This window comes from Staurois parvus, unplaced genomic scaffold (assembly GCF_062004578.1).
Source record: "Staurois parvus isolate SC_StPar_1 unplaced genomic scaffold, SC_StPar_1.0 ptg000397l, whole genome shotgun sequence".
NCBI lineage: Eukaryota > Metazoa > Chordata > Amphibia > Anura > Ranidae > Staurois > Staurois parvus.
In genome coordinates this window covers 6,146,921-6,161,815 of record NW_028318193.1, presented here as the reverse complement: position 1 = coordinate 6,161,815, position 14,895 = coordinate 6,146,921, and the positions used below count along the sequence as shown (strand labels likewise).

At 41.1% G+C, this 14,895-nt stretch overlaps 1 protein-coding gene across 1 annotated transcript in view; it reads left to right on the top strand.

The window, feature by feature from the left end:
- PTPRK (protein tyrosine phosphatase receptor type K) overlaps positions 1 to 14,895 on the top strand; it is a 528,548-nt gene that overhangs the window by 368,982 nt on the left and 144,671 nt on the right. The window contains exons 13-14 of the mRNA XM_089686377.1: positions 4,412 to 4,685; positions 11,089 to 11,125. Of these exons, the coding sequence (XP_089542503.1) occupies positions 4,412 to 4,685; positions 11,089 to 11,125 (311 nt within the window). The remainder of the gene's footprint in view (positions 1 to 4,411; positions 4,686 to 11,088; positions 11,126 to 14,895) is intronic.

The window sequence follows — 14,895 nt, the reverse complement described above, 5'->3', positions numbered from 1 at the left end:
TATTTGAGGTTTACAACCACTGTAAGCCTTTCCTGATTAATGACTTGGCTTGCCTTGTTTTGTAGTTTGCCTCTGTATTTGGAGTAGGTTCTCTTGGTAAAGGCATGGCTTTCCTTCTTCATATCAGAAGCTCCATCCTGGAAAATAGTGATCAGCACAGCAGTCGTATTACCAAATATCACTTCAAATATTGTGAGATTAGTAGTCCGAGGCTTTAGATCTCACACAGGAGTACCTAGGCACTCTCACATGCCAGTAAGCAAACTGATATTTTTTGCAAAGAGTTTGAAACCGCTCACATTTGTCAAGATACTGCTTAGGCACAATTAAAAAAAAAAAAAATGTAATGTTCTCTATAGCTTGGCAAATTTTCACTTCTTTAGTTGAGATGCACTTTAAGCTCGAAGCACTATTCTTTAATTGTACAGGTCATGTGACAATTCTGCTGTCAAACTGAGCTTACATAATATTGCTTCAGTATAGGATCCGGTATACAATGAATGTTTGTTTTGCTGTTACTTTGCAGGAACTATAGGGCAATACAGGTTCTATACCATCTGCTTTAAACATTTGTAAGGATCATGTCTTCAGCAACTGTAAAGATGCAAGGCAGTCTATTTTGGTACAGTGGACAGATTTCTGTCCATCTGTGCCTGTATTACAGTATGTCAGTTATAGTTTAGTTTTCTGTATTCAGGAGGTGGAGATGCCTGTCAGCATTTTCTGTCTTTAATGCAATGACAACTGCAAATTGGTGCCTTAAGCAGAGCCCATAGCCAGTCATTATGTTCAGCCCAGGGTCTGCGCCTCCCATAATGTAAATTCAAAGGGAATGCTAACAAAATGATTTAAAAATATCTTGTTAAGAAGCTAATCTGCTCAGAGGTCATTTAAGGTTATAGTGCCCCTTTGAATATTGAACAAATTGTAAATTGATTCTTTTTGGCAAACATAAACATGCTCAGTAACTTTATAAACTAGAATATCAATTCTCTATAATGTTATCCATTACAGACTTTTGATTTAGTTTATAATTCACTTGTACAGTGCCATACTGGGAAGCCCTGATGATCTTATATGTTTCATTTGAAATCCCATCAGGAGCATGACCACCCACTTAATATTGAGTTGGCCCCCCTTTTGCCACCTAAACAGCCCTTATTCGTCAAGACATGTACTCTACTAGACCTCTGAAGTTATGCTGTGGTGTCTGGTACCAAGCCATTAGTAGAATATCTTTTAAGTCCTGTAGGGTGCAGGTTGGGATCTCCGTGGATCAGATTTGTTTTTTCACCACATCCCACAGGTACTCAATCGGATTGGAGAAGTTGGAGGGCAAGTCAATCTGGTCTATGTCTATGGTCCAGTTCTGATGCTCACATGCCCATTGTAGGCGCTTTTGGCTGTGGACATGGGTCAGCATGGGTACCCTGACTAGTCCTCAGGCCCATATGCAACAAACTGAGATGCACTATGCATTATGACTCATTTTCTATTAGAATCAGCATATGCTTTTTCATTAATTCGCGCTACAGTAACTCTTCTATTCAATAGGACTTCACAACCCAACCCTAGCTCCCCTGTCAATGAGCCTTGTGTGCCCATGAACCTGACACCTGTTTGCCAGTTTTCCTTCCTTGGGTCACTTTTAGTAGGTTCTGAGAACTGGGACAGGGAATATCACACAGGAACTGGAGATATGGATTTGTTCTGACCCAGTCGTATAGCCTTTACAATTTGGCCCCTGTCAAAATTACACTATATCTTTAAGACCTTAAGGCTCCATTCACACTTGTGCAATTTCCATTGTGACTTTGCAGTGTGACTTGATGAGACTTTGGATGGGTTTGGACAGGGGTCAAAGAGCAGACAATGTGATTGTTTTTGCTCTACAAAGTCGCACACAAGTCACACATATATCATTCAGGTGCAACTTTAATGCGACTTTGGAGGGTGTACATTTAAGTCTATGACCCTCAAGTCGCATGAAAGTCAGACCAAAATAGTGCGGGAATTGCTTTCAAAAATATGAATGGTACGCTTTGGGAAACACTGAGTGCGACTTGTCATGTGACTATTTCCATATCAAATCATACAACCCTAATTCAAAAATGTTGGGACGCTGTGCAAAATCTATATAAAAGCAGAATGCAATGATTTGCAAATCTCATAAACCTATGTTTTATTCAATGGAAAATACATCAAATATTTAAACCGAGAAAATGTGCCATTTTAAGAAAAAAAAAAGTAATTGTGAAATTGATGGCAGCTAAACATCTCACAAAAGTTGGCACAGGGCAACAAAAAGCTTGCATTTTTTTGTTGATTTTACACGGCATCTCAACGTATTTGGAACTGGGGTTGTAAATATTTGTGCAAAATAAACCGTTTAAAATTGTGTTTTCAAGTAATATCTGTCTTCTCCATCTTAAAGCGGAGCTCCACCCAAAAAGGAAAGTTCTGCTTTAAGGCCTCCTTCCCCGCTCCCCTTTACCTAATGGCACTTTTTTCGGGTGAGAGGGAGCAGGTACCTGGTTTTGACAGGTACCCACTCCCACATGGCTCCGACCGTCAAGGCGTTCAGAGCGGAAGTTCTCCTCCCTCCCTCCCTACAGTCTTCTGGGACATGTCTTAGATCCCAGAAGACTGCGGGACCATTCACAAAGTGCAGCACAGCTCACACTACATGCGCAGTGGGCACCCGGCTGTGATGCCATAAGCTGTCAGAGCCGGGTGCCCAAAGTTGAGATGCCGGGGACAGGACAGTGATGTAAAGAACGGCTCAGGTGAGCACATCGCTGGATCATGGGACAGGTAAGTACCTGTTTATTAAAAGTCAGCAGCTCCATTTTTAGTACCTGCTGACTTTTAATAAACACCAATTTGAGTTTAGCTCCTGTGTTTAAGTCCACCATAGAAATAGTGTGTGTGTGTGTGTGTGTGTGTGTGTGTGTGTGTGTGTGTGTGTGTGTATATATATATATACACACACACACTAAATAGTCCTGTGTAACGGTGCAAATTACCACTCTTGCTTCATACACTCCAATGCCAAGTGAAGCAGCTTCAATGACAATGCTTTCCACAGTGCCACTTCACACTCCCCTAGTGCAAGCACATTCACCAAATATTGCGACCCCATAAATTAATAAGAGGGTCTTAATGGGCTTTACTCTGAGTCTCCAATTCCAAACCTCATCCTGCTTCTCCATCAGTTCACCAACTTTTAATACCACTCGCCAGTTGTCTCCAAGTCACTGTAAAGAGCATCAAAAGGATCCACACATAGTGTGATAACGCACTGTTGCTTAAGCAAATACAATTGTCAATCCAAATGCAGAAACAACTATTCCTGTTGTGAGAAATATGGCTAGTTCCTTGCGGGTGTTATTGGCATCATCTGCATCATCTACTACTCTCCTTGCAATGCAGTATGGTATAGGAGCCAATTTGTAGAAAAACAAGTGATCATGGGTAATAGAAACTCCGTTCTGGAGAGAAGGAGCATGATACACTTTTCCTTTTCATATTCTGTGATTTGATCTAATTTAGGATCATAGTGTGGTGTTGAGCTGCTTGATTTTTATGAGGCTTAATCATACGTGCAGTGTATTTAACATCTAATGCAAATGCCTACACGTGCCCATTTTTTTTGGTTTCAACACATCAACTTCAGGAACAACATGTACATTTGCTACCTAATATACCCCATCCACTTTAACATACCATTGTAACGAGATCATCATTGTGTTATTTGCTTTACCGGTCAGTGGTCATAATGTTATGTCTGATTGGCATATGTCCGTAGGGTGTTATGCCTGTGTGGGAGGGATTTTCAACCTCTTACAACTGAAACATATTAGTTTGCTTGACTTAAACTGGTAGGAAAAAGGAGGAGAGAACCAAGGGAAAGATATCCCACTGGTCAAGAAGTTCCAATGAGGACAGTCCGCGGCTTCTAGGAAGCCACAGACTGTCCTCATTGGAACCTCTTGACCAGTGGAATATCTTTCCCTTGGTTCTCTCCCCTTTTTTTCCTACACGTTCTGATCGGTTCCGAGGACACTACTCTCAGTGAGTCGGTTGCATTTGTGCTTAATTTGTTTTGGGGTTATCCTCTTGCAGGAACTCCATTATTTATCACATCATCATTATATATGGTTTAGGACATCCCAGTTTTTTACCTTTTTTTGTTACTAGTTGACTTAAACTGGCCCTAGAATTAGAATAAGTAACAAACATCAGAATCGCCACACCATAACTACGATTTGATACAACATCTTTGCAATGCGTATAAATGTGGATTCTTGTGTAGTTAAAGGGATTTTATTTTAATGGCTTGCTGGTATGCGCATTCCTCCTTTTTTGATGTAAAAATTACAGTGACCATTAATTCTTTATTTTTCCATAGTGCTTATCAAGTTGTTGTGGAAGAGCTGAACCCTCATCGGACAAAGAGGGAGACTGGAGGAATGGAGTGTTATCAGATTCCAGTGGCCTACAACAGTGCTGGAAATGGTGGCCCCCTTTACTACTTTGCTGCAGAACTTCCGCCTTCCAACCTTCCTGAAGCTGCACCTTTTACTGTTGGTGACAATAAGACTTACCAAGACTACTGGAACGCACCTCTATTTCCTCGTAAAGGCTATAACATATACTTTCAGGCTGTGAGCAGTGTTGAGAAGGTGAGACATATCCTGTGCTTTGTTTTTTTTTTTATATTTTTGCTTTAGTTTATTGATCATGAAGAGATACCACTCAGGGTTAAGGTGCAAAATTCATCATCTTCAAACGACTTGTACATAACCTTTCAAATATCCATGTGAAAATTGCAGGAACTTTCAAAATATTTCTACCAAGATTTAAATAGTTTTGAAATAGGGTGCAGAAATAGATGGGCTTTTCAAGGGTACTAGTTATGGGCCATTTCCTCCACTTAACTTGAAACTATATACTGTATAGAAGAATGTGCACTCTCTTGTGGAATAATTAAGTGCTAAATCTGATGTGAAACATATTACAGCCTTTATTAGCTGTGTCATTTGTTGTTCTCCTGCACGTTAAATTATATACACATATAAAGTCATATGCAAAATGAAGTACACCACATCACTTTTTCGATATATTTTAACAGGCAGACTTTAGATATTTCTTTAAATACAGATAACAGTGATATATTTGAAAAGGAACACAAGGGCTCATGCACATGGCCGCCTTGGCCATACAACGTAAAAACTGAGCATATATCCCTGTCCATTCATCCATAGGTACAGATGTAAAAACACATACGGAAAAGTGTAGGATGTTTTATAAGTACTAGCGTATACCCGCATACAGCCATTCATGTTAATGGGTGACTGTATGCATCAACTTTCTGTATCTGGGCAAGAACAATGGGCAAAATTGGTTGAATTTGCTTTCGAGGCCCAATCTGCACAGGAATCTAACCTCCTAAAGTGCAGGGGTGATGTGAACACCTGGCACCAGCACTCTTTTAAAATAACGATTGTGCGTGATTATAGATTGGTTTGGTTGAAAAGCTTTTGGTTGGTCATATACTACTTGATTATAACAAGTGATGTGACCGCTTCACTGCTGGGCTCTTTTGCCAGCAGTACAATTATAAGTGCTTCCAAGCATTGGCAATATTTAAGGCAAATAGATTTTCCTATGTTGGCTGGGAGCATATTGTGGCAAATGCCAGTGAGAAAACAAAAGGTCCCTCGTGGCCTCTCTATTTTTTTGGGTGAAAAAAATCTCCGGGTACCCAAGGAACAATTAATTCTTTGGTGCATACAATAGTGTTTTCTACGTTTAAAAATAGTGTTCATCTGTTTACTGGTATTGTTGCTTTTTTTATTTTCATGCTAGAAGAAGGCAGACAAGATCAGAAGTCTAAAAGTACTGAAAGTCTGTTTGAGGCAAAGGCTGGTACCTGTGAATGATTTCCTTATTTAAACAGAATAAGAGGAAAGCACAGCATGAAGAACAATAACACAAGGTGCTTTAAAATCCAATTAGAGAATCTTCTTCTAAATAAGTAGGATTCTACTCAAGATCGCAGCATCCTTGTTATAGAGTTGCCATGCCAGGTGTCTGGGGATTAGGTGAAATTGCTAGGATATGCAGCAAGATTGATAGATGGGGATCTGTACCTGAACAGGTATAATTAAAAGGAAATTGAAGGGTTTTTTTGTGTTTTTTCCTTCTTTTTTTTTTCTACTGTTGATGTTTGCTGCTTTGATAGTATGATATCTGTGAAATTATTACCTTGCAACACTATTGTACTGCCCCTGTGGTAATAGAGGTCAAGTTGCTGATGGGAATGATTATGCTTGCTGTATGTCAAGTAGTTATGCTAGAAGACATTATTTCTTTGGATTGAGGCTGTGCATTTCCAGTTTACAGCCTAAACCAATGCTTTTCATTTATTCATTAGTAGCAATCTGTTGGTGATGCTTTTGTGCAGCAGTATATGCAGCAATAACACAAGTGTGTAAAATGGTACAATGAGATGGCATAGCTTCCTTATTATGGACCCAAGTTAAGATACCAAACTCCTTCATATGTGGAAATGTATTAATTAAATGGGATTCAGTCTGACCTTCCTGACACTGATTTGCTTTGCAAATTTGTCCAATTAATAGCATACCAAATTAAATAATAAATTCACATACTTCATACTGTGGAATATAAAACCGTACAATAAATTTGAAAGATGTTTTATTTAATCTTAGTAGTATAGCAACTGCTGCTTTATAAAGTATTCATATAACGGTTCCCGTTCTACTGTCTGCTTAAAGCATAGGCCAAAGCTGATACTTTTCACTAAATTCCTTTTCTCTAAATTAAGTGCTAAAGAATCAAATAGACATAGAGAGCAGCACTATAAAAATGTAAAGGCACTGTGGTGCTTTTCTTATGGGTAGTTGTGAACTTTAATTAACAAGAGCAGTAGAATTCTTCCTGTGACGATTAATCATATATAAGATTTTAAGGAAATAAAATAGTCTGGTTACTGTGGCTTACCTAGTATTGCGTCACTGCCCAAAATCCAGTGAGTGCCTAGCTTCCACTTGGGCTGAAAACACAGTGCACTGAAATCCTAACCAACATCATCAACCCTGTCTCCTGAACTACAGAAACTTTCCTAAGACCACACCTATTAACTCTTATTCACTTGCATACATGCCGGTCGGTTGCGGCGTCACTGCAACCGGGGAGGAAACAGAAGTAGGGCACCACTGGGTATGAGTCGCAAGCTTGGCTGGTAACCACAACAACGCATTGTGCATGCAGTGCATGCGCTTTGTCTTGACTTGACAAAGCACATGCATTCGAAACGCGTTGTCGTGGTTACTAGCCAAGCTTGCAACCCATACTGAGTGCCCTACTTCCGCTTCCTCCTGGTTGCATGACGTCACTTTTGGAGCGCCGCGATCCCCGGCCGGTGCAGGAACACATCGAGGACACCCATCTCTTCCCAGCCTGGGGACTCAGGTGAGCGGGCATTCCATCTTGTCAACCTGGGTTGTACCATTGCTCTGGATGTTTTTTGGACACATTTTCTGAAGTTATGCATTAAATAAAGACACACCTCTCAGGGATTCCATGTGAGGTTTTTACTGATTCCAAGCCACAGTTTCCTTAGTGCTTTTTTTTTTTTGCACAGTTCTGGAGTAGTGACTACTTCAATAGGAACTGAGCTGCTCCTGCAAGTATTTGACAGGCCGGATAAGGATGTAACATGGACTGATAAAAGCTATCAATATGTCAATCATACTGTACAGGACACAGGAATTGCTTCTTAGACAATGGGTTATATGCTACTATCTTTAAGTGATTAGAAACTAGCAAAAGCTTTGCAGGGACTGTCCTTCACCATATCCATATAACCTTGCCAAGCCTGTGATTTCTTTACCACCTTTGACTTGCACCGATTGCCTTATGGTCTCTAGCAATTTCCAGATTGATTAGCCTTGATGCATACCTTGAGAACTGTCCCCAGACCCTGTGACAGTAGATCAGGCTTACAATATTTGCTTTGGGAACTGGATATTTTGTTAGGTGCTCACCTTATCACTTGGTGTGCAGAGGTGGCTTATTATTTAGGCAAATTAGGTGGTCGCCTAAGGCCTCACAATAACTGGGCCTCATGGCTGACTAGTTTGCCTACCTGCTCCAAGCAGTGTTCCGGAGGTGGCCAGTTACTAAATGGTTGAGCTTGGCTCAGTCGTGGCTGAGCGCGGCTTGAGCAGGGAGTAGGCTGCTGCTGGTAACGTGTTCAAGGAGGGGGGTACAGGGGGGAGAGGAAGCTCAGGACAAGACAACTTTCCTTTTGAAAGCAACTGAAAGGAAAGGGCGTGGTGAAGAGGAGGACCAAAGCTTGCAGTCACTTACAGGTTAATGTGTGACCGCTCTGTGGGGCAGTCAGTCACTCTCTCTGTTTGTGGGGTACTGATGTAAGGGATGAATGGAGACCCTAAAGTAAGGGGGGACACTGATGTAAGGGTCCCCCTTATATCAGTGTCCTCACTCTCCTCTTACATCAGTGAACTCCTTACCTGAGTGTATTCACTCTGCAGACTCTGGTGTAAAGGGGAACTCTGATTTAAGAGTCCCCCCCCCCCCTTACACCTGAGTTCCCAGCATTCCCCATTCCATCAGAGTCAGCAGAGTTCACCCTTACAGTGCTAGGAGAAACTTTGTGGACTCTGAGATAAGGAGGAACTCTGCAAACCCTGATGTAAAGGGGAGCTCTAGTAACCAGAGGACCTCTTACATCAGAGTTCCCCATTTACCATCAGGGTCTGCAGAGTTCCCCATTTACCATCAGGGTCCGCAGAGTTCCCCATTTACCATCAGGGTCCGCAGAGTTCCCCATTTACCATCAGGGTCCGCACTGTTCCCCATTTACCGTCAGGGTCCGCACCGTTCCCCATTTACCGTCAGGGTCCGCACCGTTCCCCATTTACCATCAGGGTCCATGTAATGCAAACCCTGCAGACTCTGATGTACTGTAGAGGAGAACTCTAATGTAAAGGGAGCTCAGGAAATGCTGAGAACTCTGATGAAAGAGGGGATTCTAATGTAACGGCAGGAAGAGGGCCTACAGTAAGACCATAATAAAGGGCCCCTCAAAGGTAGTAAAAGTCCCTGGGCTAGGAGGTAATGGCCCTTCAGGTTTTTTTTGCATCCGAGCCCTGATGGATCTAGTTATGCCTCTGGCCTAATGCATTATCTTAGTTTTGTGGGAAAGGAGACCTTAACGCACAGGCAGCATTGAGAGCCCTGTCACACTTGTCTCTCATGTAACCTAAGACGTGTGGAGCTCCGCCAGCCAATGAGGAGTAACGTTTTATCTGCGCATGTCACCCCTCCCATCCTCCGCACAAGGATCTCAACCTGAGAAGGCCTACCAAGGATCTGGGAAGGCCTGCTGCATAGCTTACGGATGGATGGGCATAAGTGGGGCCTAATGTCTGAATTTTGCCTAAGGCCTTACAAAGCCTAGAGCCGCCTTTGTTGGAGCACTTGGGAGGATACAGGACAAATAGCGAGAATCCCACTGCAGGCCCTAAAGAAATGTCAAGTTTGTCTCAGGTTGATAGCTTTTGTCTTGTTTTCGAGCAAGGTCTTACATGGGCACTGCTCCATCCCACTGAATCGGGCTCCCTTACAGTCTGCAACATATGAGCTGTATGACTAAATCAGGATTCTCTGTTATTCCCCAAATGCCTATTTGAAAAATCCTTGAGGAATACATTCAGGCAGTGAAGGAGGAAAGGGGGTTCCAACTCATAATCCACAATCTTACCTCCTTATTGACTTGTCTTCCCACTGCAAGTCATTGGAATAGGCTGAAATCACACTGCACTGTACCAAAAGTAGGGCATGCTACTTAAAAAATGCATTGTGGCTGGATCTCTTGGTACTTCTACTGTATACCATGCAATGAAGTGCAAGCAAACACTGTATTTGGGGTGTTATTAGTTTTGCACTGACACCCGCCGCTGATCGCAAGTGCAGTGCTTTGAACACAGTTTGGGAAATGCGCACAGAACATGAGTTTCCCATACCACGTTCTGGTGTGAATGGGTCCTAAAGCCTTAAAAACTTCTACTTTAACTGCTTGCCAACAATGCTATAGCCAAATGATGGCTACAGCGCTGTTGTCCAGTTCTGGGAGGGTGTCATATGATGTCCTTCCAGAACTCGCCCTCCTGCACACCACCAGGGCGCACACCCGCCGATCTCCTATGGACACAGCTGATCACGTCCTCTTGTAAAAGGCCAATTTCATCGGCCTTTTACCACGTGACCAGCTGTGTCCAATGGCACAGCAGATCACTGGGTAAATGCAGTTGCCGGTTATCGGCTGCACTTTCCTCGCGCTGTCACAGGATGGATCGGCACCAATCATCAGTGCTGCCCACCTGTGCCCAGCAGTACCGCCCACAAGGGCCCAACAGTGCCACCCACCTGTGCCCATCAGTGCCTAGCAGGGCCACCAGTCAGTGCCCATCATTATTGCCTATCAGTGCCCATCCGTACTGCCTATCCGTGCCACCTCATCAGTGCTGCCTATCAGTGAAGCCTCATCAATGCACATCAGTGAAGGAGAAATTTACCTGTTTGCCAAATTTTATAATAGAAACAAACTTTTTTTTTTTCAAATTTTTTTGCTCCTTTTTTTGTTTATAGCACAAAAAATAAAACACCCAGCGGCAAGTAAATACCACCATTAGAAAGCTCTATTTCTATGAAAAAAAATGATAAAACTTTCATATGGGTACAGTGTTGCATTATTGCGCAATTGTCATTCAAAGTGCAACAGCACTGAAAGCTGAAAATTGGCCTGCGCAGGAAGGGGGTAGAAGTGCCCGGTAGTTAAGTGGTTAATAGAAGGGGAGCTGTTTTAATACAGATATGTAGTATACTTTATTTACATATGTTTGGGTAGCATAATCAACAATCTAAATGTATTTATTGTTCTAAAGACAGACCATTTCTTGTTAATAGGGTTAGCTATTTATAGAATAACTAGAAAAATGTTACATCTCTGCCTTTTTTTCCCCTTTCCATTAGGAAACTAAAATACAGTGTGTGAGAATTGCAACTAAAGGTAAGAGCGTGTTTCCTCCTTGTCAAAAGATGTGTAGAATATGCTGCTTAGCGGTTGCTCAGGTCTTTTTGTGTTTTGACTTTGTGTCTAGCCATATAAAGTGCTTTCACCTGCCACATGCCTGTTTTCAGGCACACATCTTTTATTGTGAGAAGGAGCCATGGGGGGAAATGATCAATTTATCTCTGAAAAGTGTGCTCTGCAGGACCATGAGGGCAACTGCTGAAGAATTGGTAGAAAGCTGGCAATATTGTTCTGAAATGAAACATATTGTGTGTGAGTGGTAGAGCGAAAAAAAAATGTTTTGTATAAGTTCTTTTAAAAAAAAAAAAAATTTAAACATATTTTATTTAGAAGAGAAGTTCACCAAAACACCCCCCCCCCTTTTTTTTAATCATAGATCATGTTCTAAAAATAAACCTGGGAGAATAAAAATTAGTTTTCTGCAGCACATTTGTAAATGTAAATATATGGGATCTATTCCAGGAAATGCAAGTTGACTAGCTATTAGGCTCACCCCTCTAGATTTTATATTTCCAGTCACTGTCACCTTTTTTAGATTGCAGAAAAGGGTGAGGATTGCACACTGGTAGTTTCCTAAAGGATGGTCTACAGTGGAAGCCTTCATGTTTTTATTCATATCAGGCTTACTATAACAGCTCCAAATTACTCCTGCCTCATTTGATCCCACCATAACTGTGTAATATAGAAATTATCCTTGACTGTATCAGCCATTGGCGAGGCAGAGGTTTAGAGTAAACAAAGTATTTTTTGCAAGAATCTTTATTGTGGTAGCTTTTGGTCACTTTTGAATATGTTGGGTCACTTACACTTTCCTTGGACTGACTTGAATAAACTTGCTGATGCTGCTGTGAATATTTTCATTACTGCACAATCACAGACTGAAGAACAGGTTAAGGTTGAACAATTGCTCTGTGTCTGGATAATCTGCAGATTGTGTGATGTTCTCTTTAGTTGGAGAGAATTCTATAAATGTCATTTTCTTCTTTTTTCTTTACAGTGTTAACATTGTTAAGCAAATAGGCCAGCATAGAAAGTTGAGATCTTAACTAGATTATGTAAATTTTGGGGTAACACTGTGGGTGCCTGTAGCCTTTACTTTTGTTTCCTCTGATAAACAAGAATTGTAGTGTAACACTGAGACTGCTGCCTTATTTTCAGAAGTATAAATAAGTAAATCCGTACTCAAAAATGCTAACACAATTGCATGTATGGAATGCTTCACTTGGAGTTTTTTTAACCATATAATTATAACGGAGTCATGTATTTCTACATAAAAATGTATTTTTTATCTGAGCTGTGATTAGGGCATCATAACTAGAGGCTTCATTAGATGCTTTTTGCTTGTATATTATTATCTCCCCTGAATAGGTTGAATTATTGACACATACTGTATGTTAACTCTTTGGTTGCTACAAGCGTCTCATCCAGATTCATGCTTACTGTATAGCCTGGTCAAAAAGTACCTAGAGACCCCATTTGTCCCCCAAAGTTCTGCTTCTGATACTTCTACTGAAACTGGCCCACTTCTTGGTGTCAGATTGGGTGCCCCCTGCTGGCCAATGTGGTTTATCCTCCCCACCACTGTTACTTCTCCCTTTCCCAACCACTACATATCTAGAGCACAACCTTTGGAAAGATATTTTACATATTCTTTTATATTGGGGCTTTGTTGCAGAAGTGACAGATTTCACTAGACGTGAGCAATAATCAAGCTTTTGCATTCCTATGACATAATAATTCCCCTTGTGGAGAATTTAAGCAGAGCAATAGATATTCTGTGCACTGAAATATTTGTCTTTTAGTTGGAACTAAAAAAAAAAAAACTTCTGTCTGGTGATTATGTAAATAGGCAAATATGAATGTTTATGTATTTATAGTGGATGGGGTGATGATTGTTAGGCAGTTTTTGGTTGACATTCTTAAGCTGGGTACATATGGGCTGAAAAAACATCTGATAATGGTCAGTTCAGCAGGAACCAGCTGTCTTTTGGCCCTTATGTACAGCAGTCTCTTCTACAGAAGCTGGTCTTGCGACCAGCTTCTGTTGAACAGGTATGCTGTAAAACCAGCATCCAACCAGCATCAAATCGGCACTGGCAGCCAATGGCTGTGAGCGCTGATCAGTTTGTTCTGCTGCGGGGGCAGCTCCCCTGTCAGAACAGAAAGACACAGTGGGGGTGATCGCCACACTAACATTGCATGTGTTAGTATGGCAATCATATTTTTTCATTCAGCCGCTGGGTTAAACAAAAAAGAAACTTCTAGTGTTTTCCCATCTTTATTGTGGTCAAACATCTACCACTATCTGTACCATTTGGATGTTTATTGTGCTAGTCACCTCAATTTTTTAAATCACTCTTGTGATCCATTTCCAAGGGCTTTTTTCTACGTTTTTTCATTTTTACATGATGCCCATGAAAATGTTCCAGTGATTAACCTCCCTGGCAGTATTCCCGAGTGTAGCTCGGGGTAAAGTTTCAGCACCACAAGCGGTAACCCCGAGCTACACTCGGGAATACTGCCAGGGAGGTTAATCACTGGAACATTTTCATGGGCATCATGTAAAAATGAAAAAAAACGTAGAAAAAAGCCCTTGGAAATGGATCACAAGAGTGATTTAAAAAATTGAGGTGTAGCTCGGGGTAAAGTTTCAGCACCACAAGCGGTAATCCCGAGCTACACTCGGGCTTACCATGCTGTGCTGCTCTAGGATCCCAGTATCACTTACCTTGTCCTGCGCTCCCGCGATGTCCCTCATGCAGCATCCCCTGTAATGTCATCCGGCAGATGCCGGCATCTGTCTTTTGGGTTTCGTCCCCTGCGAGCGTCGGGACATATGGGGGACGGAACGGCGGCAAATTTGAAAATGGCAAAAAGTGACATTCCCTAAATACACTAAAATCACATAGTAAAACATTACTGTATCAAACTGTTTCACATACTTTTTGTCCCTAGTGCTTTGTCCTGTGCCCTGCCTGCATTTTTACTCTTCTTTCTGCCTGGGAACTGAGAAATATCCATGGCGTCCAAAAAGCGTCCCTTTAGGTCAAAAGCAGTTTTAGACCAGCTAGAGAACAGCGATAGTAAATTAGAACCACTTGCAGAATTGAGTGATAATGATTTGTGGGGAAATTCGTCATCAGACACTGAAAACAATTTTGCGACTTTGCTCAGTGATGTGTGAACTTGGCGCTATATTTCAAAATTCAGTGTTTTTGGTTTGATTATATTATTTAATTAAATTTATTATTATTATTATATTATTATTTTTTATGATTATTTATTAAATTATAATTTATGATTTCGTGTTTCAAATATTATCATACCCGAGATGTTTACTAGACTCTTGTTCGGACAGATTTCAGTGAGTTATTACTAAGAATTACAGGCCTACAATATAAAACGCCAAATTTCCATGCAAAATAATGGTACCGCTTTCAGCACCAAAAATCTGAAATAATCAGACTACCAGGGAGGTTAAATTACATTTTCATGGGCAGTTTTAGTTTCAGACATATCCCCATGATCAGATTTGAAAACCACAAGCTTGGAACAGTATGACAAGTCTAATAATATATGTCAGCAATCAATTCCTATGTGTAGTCACATAAGTATTTGCTTTTCACTTTGGCTTATATGCTTATTTCTCTACATCACACCTGATTTTCAAGAAGTTTTACATGGATGGACAGTAAATGGTAATATTTAGACTGAATGGTAGAAAAAGGGACAACTGAGAAAATGCA